The sequence below is a fragment of the Gobius niger genome, assembly GCF_951799975.1.
Source record: "Gobius niger genome assembly, chromosome: 2".
NCBI classification, from domain to species: domain Eukaryota; kingdom Metazoa; phylum Chordata; class Actinopteri; order Gobiiformes; family Gobiidae; genus Gobius; species Gobius niger.
The window spans coordinates 16711441-16723700 of NC_136853.1; the positions used below are offsets into that span (position 1 = coordinate 16711441).

A 12260-nucleotide genomic window follows, 5' to 3' on the forward strand; every position below is an offset into this window, starting at 1 on the left:
ACTGTTGTGTAATTATTTTTAATTAGGTACAAATTTTTAAAGTTTGTAAAAGAGTCCTTATTTTTCAGAAAACTCAACAAACATTGCGGAAAAAGAACGGATGAGGTGATGTTGCATTACATTACTACAACAGTACCATATGAGACAAAGTAACAGCCCTCAGTGATTGTAAAGTTAACAAAGGGACAGATGTCATACCTTCTCCATCTCCTTCTCTCTTCTGGATATCTCCAGTAAAAAGAAAAATGACTGATCATAGTCAACTTCATAAAAAGGCAAATCATACAGAATTAAGAATAAGAAAGTACTAATTGTAACCTCATCACTCTCCAACATATGGGTGTGAAAACATACTGTGCAGCTGAGCTGAAGTCAAACATGTATTTATTGGAGCCATTTGAATTGTTTGAATTTTCTGGCCCCTGCACAACCCTCCAGGGACACCTCTGGTGCTGCCCATTGTTGGGATTCTTTATTAATAACTCCATCCCTGCCCTGCGTCATTGTAGGGTGCTATTTACAGAACAGCCTTACAGGAATCCTGTTGCCAGTCAGTTATGGTCAAATCTACAAATACCTTTTACACTGTATAATACAAATGAATAATGAATTCACAGAACTAAAACTACATGAGAACTCAAATACAGCAAACCATAAGAATAATAAATAAATATATATTCTACATTCCAGTAGCCTGCTGGAAGTTATAAACAGTTTTATAAACATGTCCCAGTGAATAATTATGTCACAGTAAAAACACTGGGAATGAGTTTGAACCAGATCTAATAGCTTAAATACATAATTCCTTCCAGGGCTTTTAAAATATTTTTAGCAGTCAACCTTCTTCGGTGCATTTTCCATGGTGCTATTACCATGACTGACCTTTAGATGGCGCCTTAGACCTTGTTCATTCTGCGCCGCGCAGTAGTCACACTGACGTGGGCTGCAGTGGCCTACGTGCAGGTTGACGTGGTATTGCAATGACGCCTTGTTGGGGAATGTGCTGTGACACAGCGGGCACCTGTAGGGCTTCACTTGGGCATGAACGCGCAGATGGAGAGACAAATCGCTCTTCTGAGAAAAGCTCTTCTCACAAACTAAGCACTGGTAGATGTGGTGGTCTTTTACATGCCTGCCATAGTTATCCATTTTCTCAAACACTTGGTGGTAATTTGGGCTTTGATATGACTTTGGGGCTCCGCTGCCTGTGGCATCTTCATATTCTACAGTATGCTTCTTTGGCATATCCAATGAAATAGAAATCTCAGCTTCCATAACAGGTTCTTCAGTTTTATTGTTTAGTTCAGTTTTCCCATCTTCTTGTTGCAAATGATCCACCAGCACTCCTTCATCAACAGGATATTTTCGTTCTTCTGGCGTAGTGCAGTTTGCATTTTTGACACTGTTTGCTTCATATTCCAACATTGTCGGGGAGCATCCAGCATTTACACAATCTTGTTCCCCCACAATTTCCTGTGGAGAGTCAGTGTCAACTTGCTGGTCAAAAGCAGTGTCTACTTGGATCTCAGAGGTCTTGGTCTGCTTAGTGTGCTCTTCTTTTGAGGTATGACTAACCAGGGTGGGGCTGAAGTAGGCAGAAAGGACCTGAACACACTTTTCCACCACAAGATTCATTTGCAGTGCACTTGCTGCTGTCAGGTAAGTCACCAGCTCACACCTCGGAACCTAAACATAAATCAAAGTATTAAACATATTTCATAACCATGAGAACAGATATAGATGCACGATGCTGTATGTAGACTAAGGTTGTCGCTCTTGAATCTCAACACAAGGGTCACTGGTGTAATTCTGTGAGGCGCCTGCTTGTTCTTCCTGTGTCAGGATGGGTTTCCTCCAGCAGGCCGGTGCTCCATTTCCTAATATTGTATGTACTGTAAGACCTCATTGCTGATTCTAACCGTGTATATTTTTTGCACAAAGACACGACAATATATGAGAGGGTGATGATGTTCTGATTTTATCCACTAGTTTTTGTTGATCACCTCAAGGAGTCCGGTATAGCAGGACAGTAAAAGCCTCTTCCCCACTTCCACATTGGTAACCGCGCCGACAGTTAACTCAGCCTGGCCCGAATGAAGCAAGAACTGATCCCGAAGGAAGTCTGAAGCTGCAGCCAACACCACTTTGTGACCATGAAAACAATGGGCAGCAGCAGCAGCAGCAACACCCAAAGGCCCCAGGAGCAGGAGGGTTACGTCACAGAAGTGCTGCTCCTCTCTCAGGGTGTTCATTCTGCTGAGGACGGCATCAGCGTGGGAGGGGAGTCGGAACTGAAGAGTGTCAGGCTGCTCTGACATGATGCTGATGTGTCTGAAAAAGATCATTAGTTTGAGGATCACACAAGGCACGTGGAATAATAATCAATGCATAAAACAGCAATTTCCTTCAAACAAATAGGCGACGAATAAAACATTACATTTGATGAAGAAGTCAGACCAGACCAGGTGTCAGGAAAGACTTTACTCTCTGGCTGCCAGGGACTATACATGTACGAGTTCAAGGATGATCAAAGGAACAAAACGCTTAAAACCTCCTCCTATAGTTGTACAATAACTGGTGGATTTGATGAGACACCGGACATGCAATAAATGAGAAAAAAAAGATGTTTGTGGCCAGAGAGTTTCTCGATATAATACTAGATTTAAGTGAATGACAAGGTACAACTGTGCATACGGCCTTCACAAAACAAAATAACAGGATATGGTGCACAATACGAACAAGAACATTATTAATTTGCCTTCTGTCAGTCTACCCCAGGGCCACGACAGCCTTTACCACCACCAAGTATGGAGTAAATGAATAATGCACAAAATTGTAAAGCGACTAAAATTCATAATATTCTACTTGTTGACCCCAGTGAGTGTTTTTGTTTAACTAGAGTTGAACAATTTTGAAATAGTTGCTAACACAAGAACTATAGGGTTTGTCTCATAGATTTGGCCAATTACGATGTCAGCAACCATGCAAATTGCCATGCCAAGTTACAACTTCAGCCCACTATTCCATAATGCAATCCAGCTCCACCTCTCAGTTCACACTCACCTGATTGGTAATATAAAAATCTCCTGCTTCACTTCACTTTTAAAAGATTAATTTTCTACTTCTCAGCTTCTGTCAATGCCTTGGTTGAAATAACCGCAGCAGCCTGATGCTGTGCCTTTCTGCTGAGGCTCTGAAAGCAGAGGAACAAGAGCAAATGAGTTAACCCTTTCAGAGGAACTTAAATGTTTTGACTTAAAGCTACACTTTAATACATTTCACTGAACAAACAATACAATACTGTTTTAGAGTTGTTCTTGTTAAAGGAGCTATCCTTGATTTTTTTATTTTCTGTTATTGGAATGAAATTTGTTTTGTCCTTTAGTATTTGGTAAAAGCAGACATTTATCCAAAAACACTGGTTTTAAAGCCTTTTAAACAGTCATAAAATGTCATTTTTTACAGTGAAGTGACAGTTCTCCCTGAAAGTTGTGAAACCTGGTTTAAACTCAGTCCCTGTGACAAATGTTGATGTTGTAAATGCATTAGGAATATTTGAGATGCGTTTGGACCAGAATATAGCAATTTGAAATGTGAGTGACCCTGTTTCTTTGTACAGTCAGCTCCTTTAAGACCTGACTCAAAAGTTTTCTTTTAATTTGATACCACATTACAAAGATAGTATACAGTGTCTAATCACTGGGGGAATCTTTAGTGCCATTGCCATGTTAGTTTATGTTCTGCGTTTTCCAACAATTTTGTAGCTCTTGTGATGTTTAATGTAACAGGAATGTCCCACAGTGGGGCTTTCATTAAATACACCATTCTGAGCATGTGGGAAGGGAAGGCTATTGTTTGTTGCCATATTATTTAGTTGCTTGCAGCTCCTCAAATTAACTAATTCCAAACTGCAGATCAGAAATCAAAATTTTAACATACCCACATACGCTGTGTGGGTAAAATTAAAAAAAATAAACTTAATTTAAAGCCATTTAACAACATCAAAGCATTTGTGACTGATGTTTGGCCGTGTTTGGGCATTTTTGCAGGTGTCAAAGCATCTTCCTATTTCTCCTCCACCCGTCTCCTCTTCACTGCTGTCAGTGCCATGGCAACCAAGAGCATGGTGCTACGCTGTGTTTGCTGGGTGGAGGCCACACATCAACCACATCACTAAAACATCCTTCTTAACCCAGTCTACACCTGAAATCCTCATCCATGCATTCATCCCTTCCAGACTCGATTACTGCAATAGCCTCCTCTACGGACTTCCCACCACTCAGCTCCAAAATCTGCAATACATCCAGAACTCTGCTGGCCGCCTCCTCACTCACACCCGGTCCAGAGAACACATCACCCCATCCTTCAACAGCTCCGCTGTTGAAGGATGTTTCTCAACCAGGGATAAGGGTGTGCATAATCTAGCCTAGTGGGTCCAATACAAACAGGGCAGGTACAAGAACTTTGTCTCGTTAGAGGGTTAGATATTATTTGAGAAAATCATCAAATATGACTGAGAAAGGACAAAATGTGCAGGAAACACGAACATTTCAGCGGCACTGCTCATGTTTTGAGACCCGGGTTTGATCCCTGGCTGGACAGGGCCTTTCTGTGGTCTCTATGGTTGTTCTCCCCGTGTCTGTGAAGGTTTCCTCCAGGGACTTTTCCCTTCCACTAAAAACATGTACAATAGCCAAGCATAAACGAGGGTTGGTTTGCAACCGTGGTGCAGTTGTTTTTTATGTTGGATATTCGCATCATATATTTTAACATACAGTAGGAGCCCTTCTTTGATAAGAGCTTCAAAATGTTGTTTTTGGAGAGTTTCTGCTTGGATTTCTTTGCAGGATGTCAGAATAGCCTCCCAGAGCCGCCGTTTGGATGAAAACTGCCTCCCACCCTCATAGATGTTTTGCTTGTTGATTCTCCAAAGGTTCTCTATAGGGTTGAGGTCAGGGTAGGATGGGGTCCACATCATGAGTTTATCTCCTTTTATGCCCATAGCAGCCAGTGATGCAGAGGTTTTCTTTACAGCAGGACATGGTGCGTTGTCATGCATGAAGATGATTTTGTTAGGGAAAGCACGGCTCTTCAGTCTTGTAGACTGTTTGAAAATGAGTCTTCATGTATTTCTGAGCCACTGCAGCCGTTTCTGTTCATCAGCATTCAATTAACAGTTGAGGAGGAGGGGAGGCCGGATAGAGGGTTTACAACTGCAGCCTCTGGAGGGTCCGACACCTTGATGTTCGGGAGACTCCAGAGGCACCAGCAGCTTCAAATACCTGTATGCTGCTTTGTAGCTGCTGTTCTATTCATCTGATGTGTTTGTCTGGCAGAAACCGTCCATATTGTGCCTTTATCTGCACAAACCCGTGTGTGCTCTGAATCAGCCACAAATCTCTTGTCAGTATGATGATTATGCTTAATCTTTCATGAAATATTGAAGGTTTTCATACCTAGATCAAGGCATTCAACTATTTCACGCTTTTCATCAGCAGAGAGATCCTTTTTCTTTACCATATTGCTTGAAAATGAAGTGGAACGTTCTTTTTCAGTAGTTTTTCCCTTAACTGGGCTTAACCTAACTACTCATCACAGTTTTTAACACTGAAATACAATTTGCATAATAATTTGGAACGCGGTGTACAGCAATAACTTCCCTTTACTGTGTCCTGCCTGCAGGATGGCCTTGTTTGCACATCGACTCCCTGATAGGTAAGACTCGTGCTCACACAGGTTGAAATCTTATGGAACTTTTAGTACCTTTTGTAGTAACCTTTAGTAATCTTCACTATCCTTAAAGGCACGCTGCATAACATTTTGGACTATACTGTTGCCATCCGTACAAAACATGCTCCTAATGACCAGCTCGACACAGACAATGCTGTTACTGCAGTGGGTAATCAAAGAATGGATTTGGATGAGAACCTAACCTGTTAAAATCTGAAATTCTACTGATTTTAGTCACATCTGCAGGGAGACGAGCTAGAGACGTAGCCACTCCTGGTAAAGTTATCTCATGTCTTAGGAGAGCGAAATTACATGTTTGTTTGAGGTATTTTTCAATGCTGAAAATATCTGTCATAAAATGAAAGCTTGTATTTCAATAAAAAAAATAGGGTAAAATTCTACGCGGTGTGGCTTTAAGGTTAGAAATATAGTTCATAGACTGTAAAAGAATGGACTGAGGGAGTGAAGCTTCCTCCAGCGTTCAGCACGGGCGAGCTAAAGCTTGTTCATTTGAGCAGTTTGACTCTTTTTTTTACAAGGATGTAATCAGGACGATGTTGCACATGTTAAGACACGTAGAGTGTTTGGAGTGACAAGCCTGTGTTCAAAGAGGGACAAAAAAAGTTTCAATGGAAAGTCCATATGGAGCCAGCCACCCTTTTCTAACGATTACAGGAAGACGTAGGCCACAATACCATTCTAAATGTTACACTGTATATGTAACAAAAGCGACAGAGAGCTACTTATGCATCAAAGCAGTTTGTCTAATGATGCTATCAATGAAAATGACTTTAATTTTGTCCCTTATACTTCACTTACCTAAAGGTTTGCAGATTCTTTTCAAAGTGTTTAGCACCAAATAAAATGTATCTAAAATTGAATTTAATGAAATGTGAGCAAATGCTTTAAATTTGAGGGTTTTATGTCGGCCAAGTATTATAACGAATATAATTATTAGAGAACATTTATAATTAAAAAAAAATGCATATTGAGCTGTCTGTGTAAGCTCTCAGTCGTACAGGGGTTGTCCATCTTCAATGAAGGTATTCAAATCATCTTCTGTACTGGTGGTTGAAGTCTCGAAAGTTTCGCCTCTCATCCAAAAGGCTTCGCCAGCGAAAACTAAAGTTCTGTTCAGCTCGCAGCCTAGATAAAGACCAAGCTTTAACATCTTTTGCGGGCCAGATTGAAGGGCTGAGCGGGCCGCATTTGGCCCCCGGGCCTTAGATTGCCCACCCCTGCTCACTAACGCTCATTATGACACTTTGGAGTGGTTCGGTCACGCGGGTGCGGTGTGGGAGGGTCGTGTTCTTGTCCCTCCGTTATTCCTCTTCGTAGGCTATGCTTAGGGGGAAAGTTGGTGACTTAACATAACTTTGCTGGAGTCTACTCAGTACTGGGCTGCCACAAAGCTCTGTTGTAGTCATCCAACATCATCTGCTCCGCCCTCATCACTGCCGCACAGACGCATGTGGCGCAGTGAGAGGCTTCCTGTTTGAAGCGTCATGTCAGTCCAAGCTCTTTACGGATGTTGATGGTCACAGACTTGTTTACTTGTTCAGCTTTATGCGTATTTAAAATGTAAACAAAAACAAAAGTCATGGCCACCGCAGCTTGTCAGCTTTGATTCTGGCCGCAGGTCTTTCGTGCTTCGGATCGGACAGCTTGCGTTGCTCAGCCTACAGAGAGGGCGAAGGATCAGAATGCTGTAAGTAAGACCTCTGTCAATGTCTTCAGTTATGGCTGTAGGAGTAGTTTATGTTTTTTATGACGCGATAGAGGAAAACGAGGCTGTGTGAGTGCAACGTTCTGGGCCTATGTAAACAGTCTAACTTTCTTTCACATAAGAGCTGAAAAGTCGTGGCAGGCTTAAGATGAATACCTTGATTTCGCAGCGGCGCTAAATCTGTCTTTCGTGGACTGAACACCGAGTGTCCTCCAGAGTCTGCAAGCCTAGTGCAACAGAGAAAAAGTAGAATAATAATAAAAAACACAACGCGCAACTTTTTACTGGCCAGCTAGAGCAATGGTTTCCAACCTGGCGGATGGCCCTCTATTGGGGGCGCCTGGTATTGCAGGGGGTCCCTGGAGTCCTGTCCGGTCACAGATCAGGTCAGAAGAGCTATTCTATTTATTTGTTGTAGACTATTTGACTCTAACAGGCACAAGGGGGTTTCATGGCAGTTAGGTTGGGGACCACTGATCTACAGCAGTGCTTCTCAACCAATGGAGTTGTGACCCCCATTATAACCATTAATGGGGTTTGTGACCAGCGCTGTATGTATCTTATTTAGGGTTGGGTCACACCGTGGGAAACGGGGGCATTAGCCTGGCCCTGCATAATTCTTAAAAATCAAAGAGAAAAAAACAACAAATCAAATCAAATTAATAATGATAATAATAATAGTCTTATGTAGCGTTGCGCTTTTCAAGGAACTCAAAGACGCTTTACAAGTGAAGAAGAAATAATGACCCTCTATATGATATTATTTTATTACCATGGTCTTCCAGGTTGAGAACCACTGATCTGTAGGCTGCTCAAAAAGGTTTGTTGGATTTATATTGCACTTTACATGCTTGACAAATGTGATGGTGGTAAAAATAGTATCACTCGATACCATTTACCGTGGCACGGTGTGGTGCTGATTCAGAGGTCGGTTCTTTGATACATCATCGCCCTCAGGATTCTTGTTTTATTGGCACACATCGTCAGAGTCGGTACTTTTTACAACAAGTTCATTGTAACCTCATGGAGTAAAATTTCATTGTTGGAAAGAGCTGGTTTTAAGGTTCCAAAGGTGTGGGACTCGGGTTAAAACTCTGCCAGGCGCACTCGCTTTAATTGTCACTGCATTGACCAACAATCTGTGGCTCTGGACACCGTTACACTTCAGTTCTGGTGGTTTTCTTGTGTAGTTACTGAGGGTTCTTACTTGGAGTGGTTTTGTGAGTTTGCTCATGTCTGAGGACTCTTGCATTGTTCTGCTTTTGTGTATTCAGTGGTCTGGAAACTTTTGTTTGCACTGATCTTACCTTCCCACCCTGCATGCTCAGGAAGAGGACCGACATGCTCTCACATGGCTCACTCAAGAAAAGTAACGCTGAAATACGTTTTTTCACTTTGTAGTTGTGCAAAGTTTCTAAGCTAACTTGTATTTGGTCAAATATTTAAAAATCTCCTTGAGGAAAATGTTTCATTGTAAACGAGAAGTCCCATTTTCAAGTTTCCCCTTGAAAGACGAGATAAGGCACAAGGCGAGATAAGTTGCAGTTTGTGTGGCGTAGCCATCCTTTGAACCAAAATGCTTTTATTTCTGCACGGCATCTTATTGACGAATGCTTGAAATAAGGACTTATTGGACAGCGGAATATACACAGTTTGTGTCAAACCTGATGCTGCTCCCCCAGAGCCCTACAATGTATGTAAGACTACTTTATATGGTGACTGTTACGTGTGACAGTTATTTGTTGGCTTGGTTTGGGAGAGACATTTTTAGCTTTGATGCTGTGTTTTTGCTGTGACTATGGTGACGGCTTAAGGGCAGATCTGGACTGGGCTTTGGACCAGAAACGTATATTTATTTATTTATTTTAAGATGGGGGGGTGTTGAATGCCTTGGTCTAGGTACATGTCAGGGAGTCTCTCTGCAGACTCCCTGACATGTTGATGAAAAGAAAGATTATATGGACTGGATATGTTCATAGACAGACAATAAACATATGAGACGGAATATGACATCCAGCGGAAAAGAACTTGATAAAATTGCACAACATCCTACTGCACAGAGTCCCACTTTTAATCCGAGAGCACCGATCCCTATTGCACTGATTCCTATTGCACTAGTCTCCATGGCACTGTAAGGGAAAATAATACTAATTTCTATTTTTATTGCCTCTTGAAATGTTCAAAGTGTTAAATGATGTATGTGTGCAATAGATGACCACAAAACAACAATATGTCTCCTTTAATAGTTTGTTCTGCATTTTAACCAACTCCTCTTCTCTCTAAGACGGTAACAATGTCCCTAATGGCCTGACCTGGCAACACAGAGAGGACTGGACCCCAGGCTATAGTCATATGAACTTTCCACACAAGTGTCTTTGTTTGTCCAAGGAGTAAAGGTTACGTTACTTGCTCAGTTAGCCTGGCTAGCCACCTGACTTGTATCATACTGTGTACTGTCGTTAGGCCCGAGCGCCGTCAGGGCAGGCACAGCGTGAAGCCCTCCCCTTCTCTCAAACATGCGTTCACACACTCCTCTCGTGTCGCACGTAGCGGTACTTCAACAGCTGTATCATTTTTTCATTATTACTAGTATTATCATCATTTTATTCATTTATTCTTGTTTTTAACTGCATGAATCCTTGATGAACTTTGCATTACCAGTCAAGAATGTGGCAGCAGACATGAACATACAGCATGTGTTTTTCCATCCTTTATCTCAGTGCTGGAACAATTTGTGGCTTGTTGAATCATTCAAAACATACATATTTTGCTGTTTAAACTGACAGTGTGATGTTGTGACACGGCACGGTTGCCGTTCTGGTCAATGCCCCACTGTTCCCTGGCTTCCAGTTGGACACACAGATTGTACATGAGCTGTGTCTGTCTAACCAGAGACGTCAATGCTAATAGTCCTGAATTTTTGTGAAGACTGTAGTGATTATGTCATTAAAAAGTTTACTCAAGAGATGCTAAAACTGGCATCACTTTGTTGGTACTAGTATTTAGGGATTGTGACTAAAAGAAATATTTGTTTGTGTTGAATGGGGCTGGAGTGGATAGCATTCATTTTCTGTTCGTGCTGGTGTTCATTTAAAAAGTTTATTATTTCATTTGTAAGAATCAAATCAAACATTTAGATCAACGTGAGGAAACATTTTTGATACTTGTTTTTGTCGCCCAGCCCTAGTACCATGATTACTAGCACTTAGAAAGCACTCTTACCATCTGATTTTACACCACAAATGTTGACCATAAATCAAAACTCAAGCAGATTCACCGCATTGATTTGACACTAGGGCAGACAAAAAATACTAGATAAAATCACCTTTTCGTGTTTTTTTTTTTCTGCCAGAAATGATGTTGAAGCGATGTGTCTTTTTCGTGCCATGTTGATCAGTAATTCTCAAAGTGGATTGGGCTCCCATGACTTGTCTGGAAAATGAGTCAACTAAAAAATGTTGAGCACAAAAGGAAATGCATTTGTAAACCAGTTTGTTCTTTTGGGCTGTGAAACATTACAATTTGTTTTTCGAATAGGGGGGGGGGGTCTCACTCGCCCAGGAAGTGCTCAGCGTCGTGAAGCTCAAATCGTCGACTCACGAGTGGCTCACGAGTACCCCTCTGTACCCCTCCATTAGATACATTATATTTACCATGAATAACCTTGCATTTGGCTAACATGAAAATGCATGAATTAGTTAATATGAGTACGGCACCCCCTCAAAAAAACATTGCAACTTTTACAATGAAGTGGAAGCTTGTGTAGAGCAGACTGAGATGGAACCACATTTGCCTGGTCTGATAGCGACACCGCGGCTCTGGCACAGATAAGAGTTTGCCAGAAGCTGAAGGAGTCTGCTCTATGATAGACGTTTTGGGCGTGTGTAAACAGTGAGTGACGTGATGCACTTTTGAGCCTCGTGCACTGTGGCCAAAGTGCTATACTATGAAGTGGAAGCAACTTTATATCACTGACCAAATTATACCACTGATCACACCAGTGGTTTCGCTGAGGATCATTTCTCTACTTCTTTTTGACGGACAGGGTGATCGAAAATCTGTCATGAGCTATTTTTATCCGTAATGAAGCAATCTCACATTATACATTTGTTTAGGCGTTTAAATGGAGCTATACTGAACATGATTACTGAACAGAATCATGGAGCACGAAGTTTGCAGCAAAAAGTCATTTTATCAGAAAGAGGAAAAGAGAAGCACTTCCTGGAACTCCACGGAGTGCGATTCAAAAACAGAAGTGCTCTTTAGGGAAAGTCATTTGAAAAATAGACAAACCAGGGCGCTCTCCGGTGAAGTGAAAATGCCTTTATTATTATGACATGTCTAAATGGACAAAAGGAAATAGGCACGCACATCCAAAAACAGTAAGAAACCTCATACAAGTAACACACCAACACTACAGTGGTGCCAGCAACGAATTGCTTAGTAACGGAGTACTGTAATCGGATTACTTTTCTCAGTAACTAGTAATCTAGTGCGTTACTATTTCCAAACAAGTGCTCAGATTTAAGATTTAAACAGTAGTATGTATCACTTCTGAGTCTGCGTCAGCTTTGTTCATGTTACTGTTAAAATGGTAAAAGGGTTTGTCATTAGTGTGTTGTGATGGTGGAGATACTGTCGGCTGCAGCTGAATGTAACTAATAAAGTAACTTGTAATCTAACAGAAATAATTAGTAAAGTTACTAACTACTTTTTCAAGTAATCTGCGGCAACACTGCCCCCCATAGGGTTCCTCCACCCGTTACAGGAGGAGGGAACAGGTGGGGAGCAGTGTTGATTTCGT

General features: G+C 41.5%; 1 protein-coding gene across 1 annotated transcript; it reads right to left on the reverse strand.

Annotated features, from left to right (window-relative positions):
* Nucleotides 1-828: 828 nt before the first annotated feature.
* On the reverse strand, nucleotides 829-2318 carry LOC306959990 (zinc finger and BTB domain-containing protein 26-like; the record flags this gene model as incomplete). Its single annotated transcript, XM_079552248.1, has 2 exons — nucleotides 829-1686; nucleotides 2004-2318. The coding sequence occupies 2 exons, from the start codon at nucleotides 2316-2318 to the stop codon at nucleotides 829-831; spliced, it is 1173 nt and encodes a 390-aa protein (XP_079408374.1).
* Nucleotides 2319-12260: the final 9942 nt, after the last annotated feature.